The 24,675-nt window shown below is 35.3% G+C and overlaps 1 protein-coding gene across 5 annotated transcripts in view; it reads right to left on the bottom strand.

Moving 5' to 3' along the window:
- ABCB7 (ATP binding cassette subfamily B member 7) overlaps nucleotides 1-24,675 on the bottom strand; it is a 166,071-nt gene that overhangs the window by 50,754 nt on the left and 90,642 nt on the right. For 3 of the 5 annotated variants that reach the window (XR_014141277.1, XM_006726885.3, XM_081808632.1), the window contains 3 exons: nucleotides 22,337-22,414; nucleotides 20,290-20,376; nucleotides 10,123-10,242 (listed from right to left, as the gene is read on the bottom strand). Coding sequence is in view for 4 of the 5 variants with exons in the window: in XM_006726885.3 (XP_006726948.1) it covers nucleotides 10,123-10,242; nucleotides 20,290-20,376; nucleotides 22,337-22,414 (285 nt within the window). In the remaining variant the exon portion in view is untranslated. The remainder of the gene's footprint in view (nucleotides 1-10,122; nucleotides 10,243-20,289; nucleotides 20,377-22,336; nucleotides 22,415-24,675) is intronic. The other 2 variants (XM_081808630.1, XM_081808631.1) reach the window with 2 other exon arrangements.

Below are 24,675 nucleotides of genomic sequence, written 5' to 3'. Positions count from 1 at the left end.
AAACCCTACATGGCTTCGGGCGCCTGGGTGGCTCAGTTGGTTAAGCGACTGCCTTCGGCTCAGGTCATGATCCTGGAGTCCCGGGATCGAGTCCCGCATCGGGCTCCCTGCTCGGCAGGGAGTCTGCTTCTCCCTCTGACCCTCCTCCCTCTCATGCTCTCTGTCTCTCATTCTCTCTGTCTCAAATAAAAAAAAAAAAAAATCTTTAAAAACCCTACATGGCTTCTTTGTAGCTATACACAAGATTATTCTAAAATTATATGGACAGACAAAAAAACTAGAATAGCCAAAACAATTTTAAAAAGAAAAACACTGGAAGAATCACACTATCTTTACGTCTTACTATAAAGCTACAACAATAAAGTCAATGTGGTGTTGATGAATGGAGAGACACATACATATAGATCAACAGACAATAACAAAGTCCAGAAAAGGATAGACACACACATACACACACTATGGTAGAGAGAATAATGGCGCCGTAAAATCTCCATGTACTAATGTACTAATCTCCAGAACCTGTGAAGATGATACCTTACACAGCAAAACAAACTTTGCATGTGATTAAACTAAAGAATATGAGCTGGGGAGAGTATTGTGAATTTCCTGGGTGGGCCAAGTGTAATCAAAAGGGTCCTTATAATAAGAGGGAGACGGGGGGCAGGGGATCCAAAGTCAAGAGAAAAGATATGACTATAGAAGCCAAGAGTCAGAGTCAGAGAGATTGCAGATGCTGCTGGCTTTAAGATAGAAGGAGGGGCCACAAGTCAAGGAATGCCAATGGAAAAGGCATGGAAATGGATTCTCCCCCAAGAGGCTCTGGAGGGAACACAGCCCTGACAAATGCTTTTATTCTCACCCAGGAACCTAATTTTGGACTTCTGACCTTTACAAAATAATACATATGTGTTGTTTTAAGCTATCAAGTATGAAAAGTTTTTACAGCAGCAATAGGATACAAAGGAAATTCAATTGGGAGAGTATAGCCTTTATGTTACGAACAACTACACAAAACAATGAACTTTCAACTAAACTGGATACAATAATTAACTCAAAATGGAGCATAAATATAAATGTAAAAGGTGAAAATATAACTTTTAGAAGAAAACTCAGGAGAAAATTGTAATGAACTTGAGTTAGGCAAAAAGTTCTTAGATATAACAACTAAAACATAATCCATAAAGAAAAAAAATGATAAACTGGAGCCTATCAAAATTAAAAACTCTTGTTCTATATAAAACACTATTGGAATTTTTTTAAAAGCTACAGATGGGAGAAAATATTTGCAAATTATATATCTGAGAAAGGTCTCATATCCAGAATGTATAAATACAGCACTTTTCTGTATCCTGACAGTGGCAGTAATTACACTAATATATCCATGTACTAAAAGTCATAAAAGAGTACACTTTACTGCATGCATATAAAAAGTAAAATTTAAAAAAGCCAATGTCTCAGGCCACACCAGACCTGGCTCCCCAGAGGCTGGAGAGGTCTAAAAATAAGGCTAGGGGCGCCTGGGTGGCTCTGTTGTGAAGCGTCTGCCTTCAGCTCAGGTCATGATCCCAGGGTCTTGGGATCGAGCCCCACATGGGGCTCCCTGCTCCGCGGGAAGCCTGCTTCTCCCTCTCCCACTCCCCCTGCTTGTGTTCTCTCTCTCGCTGTCTCTCTCTGTGTCAAATAAATAAATAAAATCTTTAAAAAAAAATAAGGCTAGATTAATGTATTTCAATCAAAATTGACACAGTATGGGGTTTAATCCCCCTGTTGTTTTCTAAAAATTGAGAAACTGTTTTTTACTGGATTATAATCATGTGACAGAAGTTGTTTCACCTATAACTGCAATGTGCCCATTAATTTACCATTAAGTACAAGAGAAATAAAAGGACTTATTATCACAATTATTTTTCTTTCCTAGATCAAAAGTTTAAATCACATATATAAATAATCTTCTAAATTCTTGAATTTTCAGAGACTGGTATATCATCAGGAAATTGAATTTGTTTAATTTTAACTTGGAAATGCACAGGTTGGGACATTAATTAAATAATGGAATTAAGGAAAAAGTACAATCACCATAAAGGACAGCCAAAAGTATGCTGTATCTATAGGATGCCAAATTTACTGGTCCATATGATCAGTTTGTTGAGGGTCTCAAATTCTAGATTTTACAGTGACTTTTCCCTTCTTGGTCATGAAAGTATTGTCTATATCTGACGAACCCAATTCTTCCAGACCTTTTTAATACCTAAATTCCTCAATAATTAATCTCTTTCACAGCAGCCTCTGATAATTAAGGACTCTGTAACTAGTGCTGCCAAGAAGGGCCCAATATATGTGAATAGGTAAAAGACCGCTCCAGTTTCAAAAGGATCAGAAGGAGAAAAAGAACATAAAGGACAAGAGCACTAAACAGAGATATGATTTGCAAGGCAAAACAAGGAGAAAATAAAAGTATACAACATACTCAGACAATTTGTAAATACCATCCCTTCCAGAAAACAGAGATAGAGGGAAAATTTCTGAACTCATTCTAGGAGGCCAGCACTACCCTAATACCAAAACCAGGCAGACATTACAAAAAAGGAAAACTCTGGACCACTATCTCTCATGATCACAGATAAAAAATTCTCACAAAATATCAGCAAACCAAATCCAATAATGTATAAAAATAATTATAAAACATGACCAAGGGGAATTCATTCCAGGTATGCATAGCTCGTTCAACATTGGAAAATCAATTAATGTAATCCATCACATCAACAGGCTAAAGAAAAAATATCATATCAATAGAGGCAAAAAAGGCACTAGACAAAATCCAACACCTATTCATGATAAAAATTCTCAGCAAACTAGGAATAGAATAGAAAGAAACTTCTTCAACTTGATTAAGGACACCTACAAAAAACCCTATAGCTAACAATATACTTAATGATGAGAAACTAACTAGATGCTTTATCCCTAAATTTGGGAACAAAGCAAAGATGCCCTCTCTTATTGCTCTTGTTCAAGATGGTACTGGAAGTCGTAGCTAATGCAATAAGAAAAGGAAATAGAAGGCACACATAATAGGAAGAAGAAATAAAACCATTTTTGCAGATGATACAATTATCTATGTAGAAAATCCAAAAGAACTGACAACAACAACAACAACAACAACAACAGCAACAACAAAAAACCCTCCTGAAACTAATAAGCAACTCTAGCAAGGTTGCAGGATACAAAGTTAATATACAAAAGTCAATTGCTTCCCTATATATCTCCAGTGAACAATACATGATTTGAAATAAAAAAAAAATACCAGTTAAATTAGTACCCAAAATGATATAATTAGGTATAAATCTAACAAAGCATGTTCAAGATCTGTATGAGGAAAACTACAATACTCTGATGAAAGAAATAAAAAAGTAACTAAATGAATAGATTCCATGTTCATGGATGGAATGACTCAATATTGTCAAGATGTCAGCTGTTCCTAAACTTGCTCTATATAATCAATGCAGTCCAAATCAAAATCCCAGCAAGTAGTTATGGAAGATGGTCCCAAGTTCTTGAAATCTGGTGATGCTGCCATTGTTGATATGGTTCCTGGCAAGCCTATGTGCGTTGAGAGCTTCTCTGACTCTCCTCCTCTGGGCCATTTTGCTGTTCGTGACATGAGACAGATGGTTGCTGTGGGTGTCATCAAAGCAGTGGACAAGAAGGCAGCTAGAGCTGGCAAGGTCACCAAATCTGCCCAGAAAGCTCAGAAGGCTAAATGAATATTATCCCCAATACCTGCCACCCCAGTCTTAATCAGTGGTGGAAGAATGGTCTCAGAACTGTTTGTGTCAAATGGCCATTTAAGTTTATAAAAGTAAAAGACTGGTTAATGATAACAATGCATCATAAAACCTTCAGAAGGAAAGGAAAATGTTTTGTGGACCATTTGTTTGTGTGTGTGTGTGTGTGTGTGTGTGTGTGTGGCAGTTTTAAATAGTTTTTAAAATCAGTACTTTTTAATGGAAACAACTTGACCAAAAATCTGTCACAGAATTTTGAGACCCATTAAAACAAAAGTTTAATGAGAAAAAAAAAGAATAATGTATTTTTAAATAATTGGTTCATCAGTTACAACAACTGTACCATATTAATGCAAGATGTTAGTAGTAGAAGAAATTGAGCGGGATTTGGGGTGGGGGGATATAGAGGAATTCTCTGTCCTTACTGCTCAATTTTTCGGTAAGCCTAAAACTTCTCTAAAATATAAAGTCTTTTAATTAAAAAAAAATACTCCAGGATATAAATCATACTTCTCAACTAAAGGCTTTAGGTAGCAATGTTTCATTTTAAAAAGTGTTTTTAAGAGGGGCGCCTGGGTGGCTCAGTTGGTTGGGCGACTGCCTTCGGCTCAGGTCATGATCCTGGAGTCCCGGGATCGAGTCCCGCATCGGGCTCCCTGCTCGGCAGGGAGTCTGCTTCTCCCTCTGACCCTCCCCCCTCTCATGTACTCGCTCTCTCTCATTCTCTCTCTCTCAAATAAATAAATAAAATCTTAAAAAAAAAAAAAAGTGTTTTTAAGAAAATTTTTTAAGAATCAAAGTTAAGCAAAAAGTGCATGAATCTTTTGAAGTTGCAAATGTCAAGACAGTAACTAGAAAACTCTAGCTCTTCCATGAAGCCTTCCCTTAAATGACTAATTGCTGAAACTCCCATATATCTTCATTTGTGACTCCCTTTGGATATTTATATATAATCATTATTTGTGTATTTTTCTCCTTCAGTACACTGCAACTCCAGGAAGGAAGGCAAGGCCCACATTTTATTCATTTTTGCATTCCCAGCTGCCTAGAACCGTATCTTGTACCTAATAGTCACTCAACAAATGTTGCTCAATACATATTTCTATGATCTGAATGTCCCCCTGGCAAATTCACATGTTGAATCCTAACCCCCCAGAGTGATGATATCGGAAATGGGGCCTTTAAGAGGTGATCAGGCCCTTATGGAATTAGTGCCCTTATAAAAAAGCCCCCAAAGACCCTTCTTAAGCTTTTACACCATGTAGGTTACAACAAAAAGACAGCCATCTATGAACCATCTAGTTTATGGTGCTTTTTTATAGCAGTGTAAATGGACTAAGACAAATATATTATTCCTTGCTAATAATAATACATATATTATTCCTTAAAATAGATGCATTCTTGAAAAAAGGGATATTATTTATATTTTTGGAAAATACCCTCTCCCTTGAAATTATAATTTTAAATAAAGCTTATTTTCATTTGCAGGTTTTTAATTGAGGTATCTTTTTGTACTTGATACTTTAATGTTCTGTGCTTGCAAGTTCTCTGTCAACTAAGTGGTTCCAAAGATGGTGCTGGTTAGAGAATATGAGTAAACTTTCTTTTTTTTTAAAGATTTTATTTATTTATTTGACAGAGAGAGACACAGCGAGAGAGGGAACACAAGCAGGGGGAGTGGGAGAGGGAGAGGCAGGCTTCCCGCTGAGCAGGGAGCCCGATGTGGGACTCGATCCCAGGACCCTGGGATCATGACCTGAGCCAAAGGCAGACGCTTAAAGACTGAGCCACCCAGGCGCCCGGAGTAAACTTTTTTATAACATTAAAATAAACACTTATTTTATGAAAACAGATGATTTTAGTAAATATGTTTTATATTTTCCTTAAATCCTGACACAGCTGTATGTGATATACTAACAGAAAGGTTAAATTAAAAAAAAAAAATCCTTAGACCTCAAAATCCCCAGATTAATAATAATGTGATACTCCTAGGATATATGTGTGGATGGTAAGAAAAGGCACTGCATATGATTTGTAGGGATTTAAGGAATGAAGGCAAATAGTGTTCTATCTCTGTCTGTCTCTATCTCTGTCTCTCTCTTGGCAGCAGAACCCCTAAAATATATCTCATATAGGACTCCAACATATTAAAAATAGAATTGCTGCAACTCAGAAGAAATACCAACCCATCCTTCTTGGCCTTCTCTGGGCTGCAAGGCATCTTTACATAATACAGTTTATCTTAAAAAATCTTTGCTGGAGACAATGATAGCCTTAAGACCTTCAGAATGAAAAGAGCATTAATAGACAAGTAAGCAGATGGTATGCTGTGGCCCCATATGTTAAGCATGGAATTCTCCTCCCTTTTTCTTCTTCTCACTTGATATTTCTCTTTTTCTGTCCTCCTTCTCCCTCAGGGATGCTTCTGGCCTTGCTATGAAACCACCACATGCTCCTCAGATGCTGGGTGGCATTCGTTAATAGTAATAGCTGAGAAGATTCCTGAACCTGCCCTAAGAGTCCCACAAGTACATGGAGGAGGTCAGGAAGACCAGAGTATAAAGGGGAATAGATTGGTCCAAAGTGCTTATATGCCAAAGCATGTAATCAGGTTGAAAAAAAAAATAGGAAACCAACGAATGAAAGGAATAACAATCCACCTTTGCATACCAAGTATAAATCATACCTGCAATACTACCAAAATTAAACAATGACCAGGTTTTAAAGACTGGGAGAATAATAATCACTTTTAAACTGAGGACAGTAGAGAAGCTAGAAAAATGATGTTAGGAATGGTTATATGCTACTACTATATATTTCTAAAGTTATTCTATGGTCTAGTTCCTGTCTAGTGAAAAGTAAACTGTTTTTTTTAAAGATTTTATTTATTTATTTGAGACAGAGAGAATGAGAGAGACAGAGAGCACATGAGAGGGGGAAGGGTCAGAGGGAGAAGCAGGCTCCCTGCCGAGCAGGGAGCCCGATGCGGGACTTGATCCCGGGACTCCAGGATCATGACCTGAGCCGAAGGCAGTCGCTTAACCAACTGAGCCACCCAGGCGCCCAGTAAACTGTTTTTTTATATGTTCTGAAAGTAGAAGCATGCAATCATTATAATATCAGGTAATTTATTTCTTTTCCTAACTCAAAAGGAATCAAACATACTTTCTGAGGACTGATTTTTCTATATTAATTTCTGCTTACTTATTAGTTTATATGAGGTTAGTACAGCACTATCCATTCTATCAGTGCTCAGTATTTACTGAGAGAAAAATCAAATATTAGCCTTCTAAAAATATTTCAGTCCTTAAGAAAGTTACCTTGACCTATTTTTTATACCCTGACATTGACCTGTCACCAAGCAACAGAAATCTGTATTCTGAACAACTGAAATTCACTCCAAAAATAAAATCTAATATAAATGTCATTATTTAACACTCCTCCCTTCAACTAACCTAATTAGTCATGTTCTAACCTGTTCTCTTCAATTCAAGAGGAAGTCCAGAAAACAATCTGCCTGTAACTTCTCAGCCAAGTACTTTCAGTCAGCTAATAAAGCATAAAGGCCAATTTGCTAATCCTGCCTTGCACAAGAGCTCAGAATAATCTTTATCCTTAAGTAATTTGTAGGTAAAAGACAATTCTGCCACCAGTACTGTGCTAAAAATATGAGTTCAAAGAATTTCAACATTAGCTACCAAAATTAGATTTATAATATTATCCTCTCTGTTCAGCTTAAATAAACAATAAAGTATGGATTCTTGGTCTGTTGTTTAGTATCCTGATTTAGTCTTCTCCCAGGGAAGGGGTCTGGTTCATTGGGAGAGTACTCAACAGAACCAATACAATAGATGAGAGAGGAGAAAAGACAATGAACAGTCGGACTGAATTATTCTAGTTTTACTCTCCAATCACTCCTTTCCTGTTTCCATTACTGTTTATTACCCTATAGGAGCACATTTATCACAGGTTCTGTCTGTAGTTATCTTCTATTTCTGCTCTATTCCTTGGTGAACTAATCTGCATTGTTTTACCTACCCCCCCCCCCAACTATTACCTCTTAATCTCTCTAGCCTGGGGCTCCTTCCTGAACTTGTCTTGCATTTTATATTATCAGCTAAATATCTCTGTCTCAACGTTCCTTTAGTATCTCAAATTTAACTTGCACCAAACCAAAATTTTCATCTTCCCAAACAAGACCTCTTAACTTCCTACCTACTTCTGTTAAAAGCATTTTTCTTCTCTAATCCTTGGCATCAACTTTGAAACCTATTTCTCTTTTACTTCTAATATCTGATCCATTGCTAAGTCTTGTTGATTCTACTTCCCTTACCTCACAATATCTCTGGCATCTTCTCCCTCCATATTACCATTTCTACCACTACTCCAGGACAAAGTGCTATTACTTTTCATTTAGATTATTACATCAGCCTCATAACTGGCCAGTAAATATTTGCTGAATGAATACATGAAATGAAAATCAATAGTATCCCTACTTTAGTTCTCTTACCACCCTAATCCATCTTATACAACAGGATCAGACTAATTTCCTAAAGTATAGCTCTAACATTATTATTCTTCTACTCAAAATATATACTCCTAGTTCCAACATAATTAAATTTTTGTTTCACAGTTAAGGTATTTCACATTAGGAGCTCCATCTATCTTTCCAAGGTTACTTCTAGTTTCTCTGAAACACTATCCCCTCACTAGAGCAAAGCTGGACTATTTACTACTCCACAAACACTATATGCCCTCTCTCATCCTGTCCATGTTACTCCTATACCTATAACAATCCTACCTCAATCCAAGACTATCTCAGACATCACCTCCTCTGTGAAACCTTTCCAGACTCCCCATCTTGGTGGTTTTTTCCTATGAAATCACCCAATATGTGAATGGTACTTCTTTTAAATTATTTATGACTTACTTTGCAGTATAGCAATAAAATGTAACTTGTCTTATCCTGTATGATTTGAGAGAAGAAATATGCTTTATTTATGTTTGAATACTCTGCAGGGCCAAGAACAGTCCTTTGTATGACAAGTTCTCAATACACATTTTTAGAGTAAGGAAAAGAATAAGTAAATAAAAGGCAACATACCTGACACAGAGAAGAAATAAGTGATATGACCTGGGTTCTAAAACAATGTATTAACCCTTACACATAAGAGTGGCAGTCAAACGTCATTTATACTTTTCAGCAGACTTTTTAACCATATTTTTGATGGAAATCTAAATTAATTTATTTTTATTTTAACACATATGTTTTACTATGTGCCAAACACTGTTTCAAGTCTTTTGTATGTTAATTTATTTAATCCTTATGAAAACAGTATTTTACCTTATTTTACAACTTGGGAAACTGAGGCATGAAGACTAAGCAATTTGCCCAATGTTACGTTAGTAAGTGCCAGAGCCCAGGAATTCTGACTCCAAAGACTACATATGTACCATAATACATATTGTACCTAAAGATATATACTTCACTGACTTTAAAATCTGAGTAAATTGAAAATAAGGTTTTTTCCTTCAAAGTTCTGAGTCATTATAACTGCCTTATTAAAATGCGCTACATACATTACAGAGATAAACTGAAGAAGCTGCTAAGATATAGAGGACCCCTATACTGAGTGGTACAAAAATGTCCAGCTTTTGTGGGTGTATTTTTTTTTAAGTTTTCCTGTTTTTTTCCCTTCACCTTGTTGTTTACCACTTATGGCTATCAGTGTGTCTAAATGTGTTTTCATCCTCTTTTCAGTTTACTAGGAGCTGAAAACCAAGCTTACTAGAAATATGTATTAAGAAAGAGCCAACAGGGGGGCACCTGGGTGGCTCAGTCGTTAAGCGTCTGCCTTCGGCTCAGGTCATGATCCCAGCGTCCTGGGATCGAGCCCCGCATCAGGCTCCCTGCTCTGCAGGAAGCCTGCTTCTCTCTCTCCCATTCCCCCTGCTTGTGTTTCCTCTCTTGCTGTGTCTCTCCCTGTCAAATAAATAAATAAAATCTTTTAAAAAAAAAAAAAAAAAGAAAGAGCCAACAGGGCTCTGAGGAGATTCTTTTATAAAGTTCCTAATGCTTTGTCACAACTAATGATCCTTTATCTTACACTGGTTTCAGGAGTGAATTCCATTAAGTTGAGGCCCTTAAATCTGATCCACAGATAAAATGGGCATTACCATATAATTTCTGACTGCATAAAATACTTATGTAAATGAGGGTCCTAAAAGTTAACAGTGCTACCCCAAAATAGCTTTTATCAGCTCAAGTTTCATTATTAGAAAATGCCATACTATTTCTTAGTTACAGCAACAAACAATGTATAATTTCTCCCATTCTTACCTTTGCGCCACCCAAAAATCCCAAGGAAATGGCAACCCTAGCTCGTAGATCTGGCCTGTCTTTGGGCCACACATAAGAAAGCATTGCTTTTATGATTTTCCGAGTATCAACATCTTTTAACTGTTGAAAGAGAGAAAACAAAGCAGTAAGTAACATGTCATTTCAAATATAACTGCATTTCAATAATGTAGAATTATGTACATATTTGAGAAAAATTTGCAAACATTTCAAACATAACTTTTTTTATTCAAGTATAATTAACATACAGTGTTAATGCAATCCCTATCAAAATACCAACAACATTTTTCACAGAACTAGAAAAAATAATACTAAAATTTGTATGGAAACACAAAAGACCCTGAATAGCCAAAGCAATCTTGAAAAAGGAAGAACAACCCTATGATCCAGCAATCACACTACTGGGTATTTGCCCAAAGAATACAAAAACACTAATTCAAAGAGATACATGCACCCCTATGTTTATAGCAGCATTATTTATAATAGCCAAATTATGGAAGCAGCCCAACTGCCCACTGATTAATAAAGACGTAGTAGTAGGATATATACAATGGAATATTACTCAGCCATAAAAAGAATGAAATCTTGCCATCTGTAATGACATGGATGGAGCTAGAGGGTATAATGAAAGTTAAGTCAGTCAGAGAGAGACAAATACCATATGATTTTACTCATGTGGAATTTAAGAAGCAAAACAAATGTGAGAAAAGAAAAAAAAAAGAGAGAGAGAAACAGACTCTTAATTAGAGAAAACAAACTAATGGTTACCAGAGGGGAAGGGAGTGGGGGGGACGGATGACAATTACGGAGAGTACTTGTCATGATGAGCACTGGGTGATATGTGGAATTGCTGTATCACCATATTATAACTTGGAACTAATATTACACTATACGTTAACTGGAATTAAAATTAAAACTAACAAAAAGACCTAAACTGGAGGTATCATAGTCCCAGATTTCAAGATATACTACAAAGCTGTAGTAATTAAAACAGTATGATACTGGCACAAATAAATAGACACATAGATCAATGGAACAGAATAGAGTGTCCAGAAATAAACTCACACTTTTATGGTGAATTAATCTATGACAAAGGAGGCAAGAATATACAATGGGAAGAAAACAGTCTCTTCAAAAACCGGTGCTGGGAAAACTGGACAGCTACATGTGAAAGAATGAAACTGGACCACTTTCTTACCACCATACACAAAAATAAATTCAAAATGGATGAAAGACCTAAATGTGAGACAGGAAACCATAAAATTCCTAGAAGAAAACATCGGCAGTAATTTCTTTGACACTAGCTGCAGAAACGTTTCCCTAGATGTCTCTTCTGGCAGGGAAACAAAAGCAAAATTACACTATTGGGACTACACCAAAATAAAAAGCTTTTGCACAGTGAAGAAAACTATCAAAAAGCCAAAACGATAGGGGAGAAGGTATCTGCAAACATAACTTTTATTCTGAATCTAAGGTCAGTATCTTTCAAGCTCAAACTATCCTGGAGAAAAAGAAACTATACAAATTTCTTTTAAAAAGCTACTTATGAATGGATAAAGAAGATGTGGTGTATATATACAATGGAATATTATGCAGCCATCAAAAAATGAAATCTTGGGGGCTCCTGGGTGGCTCAGTTGGTTAAGCGTCTGCCTTCGGCTCAGGTCATGATCCCAGGGTCCTGGGATCGAGCCCTGCATCGGGCTCCTTGCTCAGCGGGAGGCCTGCTTCTCCCTCTCCCTCTGCCTGCCACTCCCCCTGCTTGTGCTCTCTCTCTCTCTCTCTGTGTGTCAAATAAATAAAATCTTAAAAAAAATGAAATCTTGCCATTTGCAATGACTGGATGGAACTAGAGGGTATTATGCTAAGCGAAATAAGTCAATCAGAGAAAGACAATTATCATATGATCTCACTGATATGTGGAATTTGAGAAACAAAGCAGAGGATCATAGGGGAAGGGAGGGAAAAATGAAACAAGATGAAACCAGAGAGGGAGACAAACCGTAAGAGATTCTTAATCTCAGGAAACAAATTGAGGGCTGCTGGAGTGGAGGGGGGTGGGAGGGATGGGGTGGCTGCGTGATGGACACTGGGGAGGGTATGTGCTATGGTGAGCGCTGTGAATTGTGTAAGACTGATGAATCACAGACCTGTATCCCTGAAACAAATAATACATTATATATTATATATTAATAAAAAAATAAATAAATGAATATAACTTGAATGGAAAAAAAAAAAGCTACTTAATTTTTTACTTCCAGCTACAGCCATCCTCATATTGCCAAAAAGTTATTCAGTGGGGGCAAGAGGACATGTACTGTACATTTATTTCTCATCTACTAAGCTATCAGTACATTACACAAACTTTAATCAACATTTCAATATTTCCATCTTTGTGGTCAAAATCTTTATATACTTTTGGGCTCTTTATCAATATGTTTATTTAAAATAGTTTGGAGCCCTCAGTCAAAACTCATGATAAAGTAGAGTTGTAATGCAATGTTTAGGAAAGTAGGAGTCTTGATATTAATTATACAGAACAGAGGTTGGATTATTAAATATTTCAACAAAAATACAATTTTCCAGTCATGTTTCATCTGACCTAAATCATCTTCCATTTTTCTTTCTCTCAAGTTCCTGAGGCAACACTCCCATGAAATCTTTTTGTTTTAGTTTCAGCTTTTAGAGGCAGAATATTAAGAATCAAAACCACACTTTGTAAAGCCAAAATAAGATCAATACATATATATTCCAAAATTAGTATGTTATTATAGCTGGCAAAATAATCTCCATTTAAAAAACTGAAGTATCTACTCACTTTCTGGAATATTTAAAAAAAAAAACAAAAGTTAATGCTCATTGATGGTGAAGTTGTATTGAAATGGGCGCTCTAACACACTATTAATGGGAGAGTAAACTGAAACAATCTATCCAGAAAGCATTTTGATATCTACCATCAGCTTTTAAAATTATTTGCCCTTTGTGTCAAGAATTCCATTTCTGGAAACTTATGTGTCACAAAATACTTAAGAGTATGAGCCAAGCTGAATCAATTTTACTTCATAAAAATTTCTTGAATCTGTCTACTTCTATTTTTACTACCAACCTAATCCAAGCTATCGTAACCTCTCACCTCAACTACTTGCAACATCCTCCTAAATGATTTCTCTGTGTCCACTCTGCTCCCTGTTCAATGAGTATACCCTGCAATCATATATTACTCATAGTTTAAAACTCCTCAGGTGCATCCTACCACTCTTAAGATGAAGATCAAAGTCTGTAACATTGCTTGTGAGGCTCTGCTTGGCTTGGCCCCTGACTACATCTCTAGTGATGTCTTACACCACTGCTTTCAGTGTTCATGCCATACTAGCTTTCTTTTCTTTTAGTTCCTCAAACATGCTATAAACCCTCCTGCCACAGGGCATTTGCATAATACCATTCATTCTGTCTGGAATAATCTCCTTCTGTGCAACACCAACCCACTCTCCAACCTCTCCAGTGAGTGAACTGCTAGCTCAAGCAGCAGTTCTTCAATGAGGTCTTCCCTAACCCCAGTCAGGATCCTTGCTTGTATTCTTTCACAGAGCGTATTCCTTCTTCCAGAGCATTCATTTCAATTATAAACTACATATACAGAAGTGTGATTATTTGATTAACATCTGCTCTCCTGTTAGAATTTAATTCTATGTGAGTAGTAACTTGGTGTTTTGTGCTCACTATTGTAACCCAATACCAATATAGTGGCTAACATACAGTACGTACTCAACAAGTATCCACTGAATAAAGGAACAAAATATTTAGCTATAGGACGTTTATTCTCATGTTGTTTTAACAGGAAAAATTTGGAAACAGTCTAAATGATCAATAATGGGGAACTGTACAAACAACTTACAGTGAATGTATACAACAAAGTGTAGCTGTTCAGAAATATATGTAGTGACACAAAAACATGTAAAGTGAAAAAAGCAGAGTACAAAACTTATTTTTCATGTTAAAAAAAGTGATGTGTGTATGAGTTTACACATGCAAACAAATGGGCCTGAAAGCAATACCCCCAAAAGTGTTAAAATAAATAGCTGTGAGTAGATGGAATCATTGATAATTTTTTACATTCTTTTTGCTTGCTTATATTTTCTGTAGTTCATATATAAGAAAAAATTTAGTTCACTTTGAGGGAGGAAAGTTACACAATTTCAAGTAGATTTACATAGCAAGGAATGGAGGAAAACTGTCAACATATAAGAAACCGAGGACAACACATTATGTTATACAGGGCAGTTTCATATTATGGTTATTGCCCCCAAAGCTCAGCAAACTATTTTTCTAGTTTAAGTCTCAGTTTACTGAGTAAAGAGCAACAGCAATAAAACTGTCCATATTGTACTAAATACAGGACTACATTTCTGGCTGCTTTAAAGATATAAGTTGGCAAAAACATGAAATGCTGAAAGTACAGTTGTTAATGTTTTATTTTTTACACACATATATATGCTCTCATAACCAGTAAGGTATTTTTAAAAATGGGAATAAGGCTATAATTTTAAAATTCACTTTTTTTTCAATCAAACTATTACTAAATAAATATAATTTAATGCATTATAACACAAACTGAGGCATTTCAACCACTTTCCCATTTCACAAGTTTTATCTTATTTTTTCTTGATGGAATAATGACAAAAAGGCCCTGTTTCTGCATATCTTTCTAAACATTCTCTCCTGTCAAAACCTTCTACAACACACCCTAAAATTTTTCAATAAGGACACAGAGAAGTTATGGCTAAGAGCAAGAAAATTATTCTAGTTGGCTTAATATTGCATAAAATGTCACCATTTCACTTAACAAAATGGGTTCTGAAGTTGTGTAATCATGCATTATGAGTCCATTCAGCTATAAAGTATATGACTTCAGTTATACTTTAGATACACTATAAAGTTTGAAAAATGTCTTTTTTTAAGTGGAGGCCAAATCAAAAAGGCATATCAGAGGCTGAGGCACACTTTTAAAGAATTTCAAGCTAACTCATTCCTGCTGCACAAGAGTAAAATAACACTGGAGGTCTCAATACAGATTCTGAAAGACCATACACCATCTTTCAAAATCACCAGAATCATCATACTGTGGATACCCATAATTCATACACTGGACACACAATGGTAATCCTGAAAGACAATACTAAAGCCACAAGCTGGAGACTGAATTCGAAATCACCTTCATTTCAACTTACTTTTCTTTTTTGTTTGTTTGTTTGTTTTTTAAAGATTTTATTTGAGAGAGAGAATGAGAGAGAGAGCATGAGAGGGGGGAGGGTCAGAGGAAGAAGCAGACACCCCGCTGAACAGGGAGCCCAATGTGGGACTTGATCCCGGGACTCCAGGATCATGACCTGAGCCGAAAGCAGTCACTTAACCAACTGAGCCACCCAGGAGCCCTCAACTTACTTTTCATTTCAGACTAAGCAACACAAATAGCATACATACCCCTTTAAGATCATATTCTTAAAGAAACGGTGGAAAATATAGGAAATGGTCAAGGAGGATAAGAAATTGGCTTATTTGAAAACATACTGTGTAAGGAGTAATTACAGTATAGGAAAAAAAAAACCAATGATTTAAGGAAAGGAAGTTCTTTCTCGGGCGTCAAAATTCCTGAAGCAACCAACGGTTGATATCATAATTTTTATTTAAGCCTCACTTACATGTAAACAGGAAACATAAAATTCCTTCACTTTTCTGTTTATCATTTTCACAATAAGTAAAATTTAGAAGTTATTTTAAAAACATAACTGTGATGACATATCATGATAACAAAAGCTCCCTAAATTCGAATGCTATAGAAATACCATTAAAAGGCCTATAAAAGTAGAAGTGAATCTACTTTCCTCTTTGCTAACAAGAAATACAATGAGGCCTTCTTGCTATAGCTAAATAGCTTCAAATTTAAAATGTGGAACTGACATTTTAAGCCCCATTAAAACTAGTACTATGTTAGTATGAGGAATAAAAGTTTTTACAAAGGTCTCAAATACATACTAGAATTAGCTTGCCATAATAAAGGAAATCAATTGGATTCAGAAAGAAAACACAAAGGTCATACAAGAGAGAATTCAAATAGGCTCCCTATCCCTCTGTACGGTAGCAAATTATATCTTTTTATCCTAGAAAAGAGTTTGGAAGAAAAGACTTGGGAACATCAGAGAGCTGTCAAAGAGGAGATGAAAGTGACTGAAAATAAGGTAGGCCAACAGAAAAAAAAGCAGATGCCACAAAAAGAAATCTGATACCAGAAATAATGCTCACTAAATATCTATTCAATTAATAAATTATTCTTAAACACATGAGGACAAATTGTTATTTATTATATTTAGGAGGTATACCTATTACTTGATTTATTAAGTCATCTTAACTTCTGACAGGTTTTTAAATATTTACTTATTTGGTATTAATATATAGTTTCATAAGCCTTATGAGGCAGGGCAGGTAGAAAGAAATAATGAAAGGAGTATCTATTTATATACAGGGAGCTGAAACAGCACGAACATAGCACGGTGAGCCAAAAACAAATGCATAAATAAAACTGGAAGCATCTGACCCAATAGGGTATAAGTGGAAAGCCACAAACTGCACTGTTTATATGCAGCAGTACTGAATTCAACAGTATGACCTGAGGGAGAGATGCAGTCTTGCATAGCCATAAGTGCTATAAGTGAATACCTATAACTAATAACTATGTGGATAGGGCACAAAAAGGACACTAAAAAAATCAAAACACAGCTGGAGCAGCTCACTTGGTAGAATTTTAAGATATTGAAGAAAACTGCATATTAATAAGCTAAATATGTGTTTTGCTTCTCAGGTCAGTAGCTTCGTCTCTTTCAGCAGAAAAGGTTGTCAAGCACTGAAGCAAGAACAATTTTTTCCACCAAGAGTCCACTGCTCCAAGGGTGTGCAGCTCACTGGATTTTGATAAGAAAATAAAAGAGTAAGAAAAAAGAAAATGATCATTTTTTTAAAGATTTTATTTATTTATTTGACACAGAGAGAGAGAGAGAGAGAGATCACAAGCCGGGGGGGAGGGGGCAGAGGGAGAGGGAGAAGCAGGCTCCCAGCCGAGCAGGGAGTCTGATGTGGGGCTTGATCCCAGGACCCTGGGATCATGACCTGAGCTGAAGGCAGACGCTTAACCGACTGAGCCACCCAGGCACCCCAGAAAATGATCATTTGATAAAGGTAATAGAATTACCTTTTCCTTAACTGATATGGAATGTATCTAAGAATTCTGGTTTTAAAGACATTCCTGAATTGAGGGGCACTTGGCTCAGTCAGTAGAGCATGTGACTCTTGATCTTGGGGTCATGAGTTTGAGCCCCATATTGGGTGTAGAGATTACTTTAAAAAAAAAAAAAGACATTCCTGAATTCTAATAGCAAGAAATTTTCTAATCCTAGATCAAGGGACTAGTTAATAAAGAAACTACTTGGGGGCAAAATCTGTGATGAGGAAAAATAAAATATATACTAAAAACTTTGGATGCAATTTGTTTTGTATAAATGTGCATGACAGACTGAATGTTTTCTCCCTAAAGAACCAATTTAGCAGCAGATAATTTGGAAGTGCCCAAAGTGGACAGTGGAAACTGTCCAGAGAAGAGAACTGTTGTTTCAATCTGTGCTAAAGATAACTAACTGCAATTAAAGGAATAAATTCAACCACTACTTCAATATTATTAGAAATAACAGTGGTTTGATAAAAGCTAGGTCAAAGGACAAGAAAGTTGAACAGATGTCTAATGGAAAAATGGAGGGTAACTGATATTATTGGGGATGTAAGTATATAGTAAGTTTATGGATGGGAGATGAAAAATATATTGTCAGGAAAAGCTTTACTATTATTGTTACTTTCTCTATACCTTAAGGTTTGTTTTCTATTCTCTGTTGGTCTAATACCACAAATGAAGAGTTTATCTAGCAGTAAAAAGGCCCTAAAACTAGCTTATGGTACATATGAGATGCATCTGTACCCATAAGTTGATTTAATAATATATAATAAAAAATAACAAGCTGACTGATATTCACATTGGCCAATCAGTTAATCCCCTATCCCAAAAGGAAGTCAACTGGAAAAATCAAATAAAGATCATAAGGCTGCTTGATGATGAATAAAATCAGAGCTAGAAAACAGCCTCTCCACTTCATCCTGGTATTCTTATCCATTGGTCTAAGTGTCCACTCATCTTAACAAGCCTGGAGATTCATTATTCCATTATCTCCCCAGACCTCCAATTTTTTAATACTCCAAGTTGCTGTTCCACTCCTTTTGATTATATCAAGATTTGTACCAAAGCTCTCTGATTGCGTTAATAAGTGCTAATCTCTCTTTTAATACTACTAGCTTCTGACTATATCCAATGAGGATCTATTGCTAACATAAAAAAAAAAGTATGTCAAGCAAAGTCTGGAAAGTCGTCCTTATTTTAAGTTCTTCATTACTCGTGTTATAATGAGCACAGAATGAACTAAATTTACTAATAGATAATTCTTCAAAAGCAGCACAATAAAAAAGTTTAAATGCAGGAGTATAGCACCAAAATTCTTCAAAAATCTGAAGATTCTTAATAGAAGACATTAATTTTATAATTAAAACAAATAATTTCTTAATTTATTTATTTTAAAAACAAGAGCTTCCAAATACTGAAACTGTCACTCTTTTTTCACAATCCCTTTTACTACAGGGATTGGGTAAACAGATGATTTAAATACCTTCTGAGCAGCATTATTAATTTTTATTAGTAGTGTTAAGAACACACAAGTGGTGCAGCCCACTGTGGAAAACAGTATGGAGTTTCCTCAAAAAGTTAAAAATAGAACTACTTTACCATCTGGCAATCTCACAACTGGCTATTTACACAAGGAATACAAGAACACTAATTCAAAGGGATATATGCAGCCCTATGCTTATAACAGTATTATTTACAATAGCCAAGATATGGAAGCAGCCCAAGTGTCCATCAACTGATGAATAAAGATGATATGGTGTGTGGGTGTGTGTGTGCACACATGCGTGCGCGTGCATATATATAATGGAATATTCAGTCATAAAAATGAAATCTTGCCATTTGCAACGACATGGATAGAGCTAGAGAGTATAATCCTAAGTGAAATAAGTCAGAGAAAGACAAATACCCACATGATTCCAATCATATGGAATTTAAAAAACAAACAAGGAAAGGTAAAAAAATAAGAGAGAGAGACACACACACAAAGCAAGAAACAGACTCTTAACTATATAGAACAAACTGATGGTTACCAGAGGACAGGGGGTGGGGGATGCGTTAAATAGGTGATGGGGATTAAGGAGTGCACTTGTGATGAGCACAGGGTAATGTATGGAAGTGTTGAATCACTATACTGTACACCTGAAACTTATATAACACTGTTAACTAACTGGAATTAAAATAAAAATTTTTAAAAAAGAATATGGGTAATTAAATAAATGGATTAGGTAAATGAAGGATTTATCAGGAAGCTGCGGGACATTCTAGGATCTTTCTCAACTAAGTGTACAGAAGGGGAGATTTTTTTTTTAAAGATTTTATTTATTTATTTGACAGAGAGAGAGAAAGCACAAGCAGGCAGAGCTGCAGGCAGAGGGAGAGGGAGAAGCAGGTTCCCCACTGAGCAGGGAGCCGGATGTGGGGCTCGATCCCAGGATCCCGGTATCATGACCTGAGCCGAAGGCAACCGCTTAACTGACTGAGCCACCCAGGCACCCTAGAAGGGGAAATGTTAACCTCAAAACACACACACACACAAACTGCTTGTAAGTGCTAAATCTAATTTACCTATTTATTTATAAGGCTGGATTATATAAAAACCTCAACCAATGCTATTTTAAATAAAGAACTAAAATGTTTAGGTTGATAACTTTTTTCTTTTTTAGAAAATCATGAAATTTTTTGTTTGTTTTAAGCCCAAGAGAATCTCATTCGTATAACCATGGTCAATTCATAAGGTTTTGTATTAGAAAACCTGTAGTTATATGAGTCAATCAAAATATTCTGGAAGACAATAATCTTGAATGCTTGTGTGTGTGTTCTATGCAAGTACGATCATGTATAAGAATCTCCAGTTACTTGCTATTTGCTCTTACCCCTTCTTTTGGGTCTGTGTGGAGTCCTCCTCCTGCATGACCATGCCAACATGTCCTCTTTTCTATCAGTGGCCAGGCCTGGAGAGCCTAGTTGAAGATGATACCAAGTCATCCATTAGCTATTATAGAATTTCGGATCTTTAAAACTCTGACTTAGGAAGCTTAATCTAATGTCCCATACAAATTCATAGGCATAGCTTCTAGCTTAGCATAATAAAGCAAAACACCTTCACGATTAGCTTACAGATACACTTACACAAAGAATGTTGAAATGTAACCAATACTCACAGAGAAGTTACTTTCTCTAAATAGCTTTTGAAATGTTTGAAAACTTATATTACACTTCTACTTGATTTATACCAGTTTTCTTACTGTCATTTGCTATTACGGTACTATGTAACCTATTACTCTATCACTGGCAAGCAGAGTATATCATACAGTTAACTAATTATATCCCACTTGCTTTCCACATGTATACAATTTTTTTTGCTTTATTGTTCATTTTACATAGCTGATTCTTTTCCTTATTCTTGCTCATATGTGTGTGTGGATGTGTGTGTGTATTTTTAATACTTCCTGTCTGTCATATGCTATAGTAATATGCATGCATGTTTTGTCTTTCTTATTACATGGTAAATTTCTTGAAATTAAAGACAGCCTCTTTTATCCTTGTATCTCCCATGGCCTATACCACAGTGTCTTGCACATGGGCAGGGTAGATTTCAATGCTTAATGAATTAGCTTATAAAACAGAGCTATCTATAAATCTCCCAACTAGCCTTGAAAATATGCAAACATCTTGCCTACTTTTAAAAAAGGCCTTAAGTAAGACTGATTCTTAGGTTAGATAAACATAAAAGTTTTACTGGAGAAAATATAATAGTCATTTGAGAAAATAAAATAGTTCATAAAGACAGTAAAGATTAGGCTCAAAATTTAAACTTGCTAATATTTAAAGGTTTTCCTCAATTAAAACATACTTAATGAAAGAAATGCATAGAATAATGCTCCTTCAGCAGCCATAATAATAATAATTAATGAATTAATGAACAGCAAGTTCTTTATAAACACAAATGTGTCTCAATGCCAAAGCTCTGGGCCAAGCTACGAAAATGGAATCACAAAAAGCAAAAGTGCTTTCTTATTCACACCAGTTTAGAACAAAAAAATAATTGCTATAAATGGGTTATTAATTCTCGGATCAACAATCTTAAAGCATTTTTAAGGGGAAAACATCAAAATATAAATTTTAGTCTGACAATATCTTTTTGTGACATCTTTTTCCATCTAAAAGACTAAGCAACAAATTTTATCAAGGGGTCTGATGAATACCACACAAGATAATGAGGTCTTTGACAAAGCAAAAGATTTTGAAATGTAATTCACTTTTACAGCCTCTGCATAAATTAGAACAACGCCTTGTACCTTGTAATGGCAAATAATTGTTAATCAAAAAGAAATAATAAAGGAAGTACGCAGGGTTTAGGTTGTCTTCTAATTTTCTAGCCTTTTTCTCTCTTGAAGAATTGCCTGTATAATTTTAGAGCACTGAGAAATTTTAAAGTTGTCTTTCACTTACATTAACAATGAAAAATAACCCTTATCAACAAGTAAACTAAGTATCAGGCTCTAATAAGCTTAGAGTCCCTTGATACTCTGCCATCTGAACATCTTCTAAGGTAAAGGAACTTCACTCACTTGCAAAGCTTACAAGCATTCCATATATCACATACAAATTACTGGGAAAAATTTAAGTGTCAACAAGCTGCCATTACATTTATAAAAGCATTCTAAAAATGTTACTGTAGCTGGCACTGATCTCAAGAGATTCTGACAGAGTTCTCCAGGAGTAGAAAAATAATCAAGATATCTATCCCTATTTCTACTAGCAGGAACATAATTTCTTATTCATCTCTCAGTATTTAGAAAAAAATGAAAAGTATTTAGAAAGAAATGAGAAACACAAAATATGTAGTATAAATTTGAAAAGGCTCAAAGGGCTTGCTAATTTTTTGAGTTATACGTAGAAGTATCTGCTTAATCTTACCCTGGTAACATCTAATATCTGTCTTGAGTTGCCTTTTCCCAGTCTCTGCCATGTAGTATGTCTAAATGACTCTGGGATCTGCAGAAGAGAAAAAAGGGAGGAAAAATTTTCATAGTAAACAATTAATATTAAAAGATTTCCTCTACTCTCCTGTATACATTTGTTAGGTCCATCTGGCCTAAATGTCATTGAAAGTGACTATTTCCTTCTTGACCTTCTGACTAGTTCATCTATTCACTGATGTAAGTGTGGTGTTAATGTTCTCTACTATTACTGTATTACTACCAATTTCTTCATGTCTCTTAATAGTTGCTTTATATATTTAGATGCTTCCATGTTGGAAGCATAGATATTTAAAATTGTTATATTCTCAATCTGGATTGTTCCTTTTATAATTATGTAGTATTCTATTTTGTATCTTGTTACAGTCTTTGTTTTAAAGTGTATTTCGTCTGATATAAGTATGGCTACCCCAGCTTTCCTTTCACTTCAGTTGCATGATAAATGTTTTTCCAGACCTTCACTATCAACCCACATATGTATTTAGGTCTGAATGGAATCTCTTATAGCAAGCATACAGATGGGTCTTGCAATTTTGTCAATTCAGTCACCCCATGTCTTGTAATTGGAGCATTCAGTCCATTTATATTTAGATCAATTGACAGGTGTGTACTTAATTGCCATTTTGTTACTTGTTTTACAGTTGTTTTTGTAGTTCTTTTCTCTTCCTTTCTTTTCTTGCTCTCTTCCCTTGTGGTTTGATGGCTTTCTTTAGTGTTATGCTTGGATTCTTTTCTTTTTATTTTTTGTGTGTCTACTACACGTTTGGGAATTGTTGTTACCATTAAGTTCATATATAACATCTAAAGTGTGTAGCAGTCTATACTCAGTTAATGGTCGCTTAAGATCAATCCCATTCTAAAAGTACTCAATTTTTTACCACCTCCACATTTTACGTATATGATGTCATACTTTATTTATATCCTTTTATTTTGTGAATCCTTTGACTGATTTTTGAATATGTAACTGATTTGAATGTTTTTGTATTTAACCTCCATACTGATTTTATAAGTTATTAATCTAGTACTTTTATTTTATGTTTGCATTTACTTGTGAATTTTTTTCCTTTCATAATTTTCTTACTCCTGATTATGGCCCTTTCTTTCCACTGAAAGAGTTCCCTTTAATTTTTCTTGAAGGCCAGTTTAAAGGTTATGAACTGCTTTAGTTTTTGTTTATCTGGAAAACACTTTATCTGTCCTTCTATTCTGAATGATAACTTGCTGGGTAAAGTATTCTTGGTTGCAGATATTTTCCTTTCAGCACTTTAAATACATCATGCCACTTTCTTATTAACTGCAATGTTTCTGATGAGAAATCAGTTGATAGCCTTATGGGGTTTCCCACATGATATACATAATATATACAAAAAATTCCATCCAAAAATAGCACAGTACACATTCTTTTCAAGTACACATGGAATATTTTCCAGGACAGATCACATGCTAGGCCACAAAACAAGTCTCAACAAATTCTAAGACTGAAGTCATTATCATGCATATTTTCTGACCACAACGGCATGAAACTAGGAATCAGTAGCAAGAACAATTTGAAAAGAACACAAATACATGGAGGCTAAATAACATGCTACTAAACAATGAATGGTCAACCAAGAAATCAAAGAGAAAATCAAAAAATTACATGGAGATAAAGGAAAACGAAATGACAGGAGTATAAAATCTTTGAGATGCAGAAAAGCTGTACTAAGAGGAAAGCCTATAGCAATAGAGGCCTACTTGAGGAAACAAGAAAAATCTAAAATAAACAACCTAACCTTATACCTAAAGGAGTTACAAAAAGAAGAACATGCAAAGCCCAAAGCAAGTAGAAGGAAATAAATTAAAAAATTATACCAGAAATAAAGGAAACAGAGACTAATAAAACAATAGAACAGATCAATGAAACCAGGAGCTGGTTCTATGAGAAGATAAACAAAATTGATAAGCCCTAGTGCAGACTCATCAAGAAAAAAAGGGAGACGACTCAAATGAATCAGAACTGAAGGAGAAATAATAACTGACACCACAGAAATACAGGATTACAAGAGAATAATATGAAAACTTATATGCCAATAACTTGGCAAACTAGAACAAATAGATAAATTCCTAAAACATATAACCTTCCAACACTAACTCAGAAAGAAAGAGAAAATTTGAACAGACCGATTATGAGCAAGGAAATTGTATCAGTAATCAAAAACCTCCCAACAAAAAAGCCCAGGACCAGATGGTGAATTCTATCAAACATTTAAAACAGATTTAATACCTATTCTTTTCAAA

The sequence above is a fragment of the Leptonychotes weddellii genome, chromosome X (genome assembly GCF_054177405.1).
Source record: "Leptonychotes weddellii isolate Sample4059 chromosome X, ASM5417740v2, whole genome shotgun sequence".
Taxonomy (NCBI): Eukaryota; Metazoa; Chordata; class Mammalia; order Carnivora; family Phocidae; genus Leptonychotes; species Leptonychotes weddellii.
The sequence above is the reverse complement of the archived record's forward strand: the minus strand, read 5'-3'. Positions and strand labels throughout refer to the sequence as shown.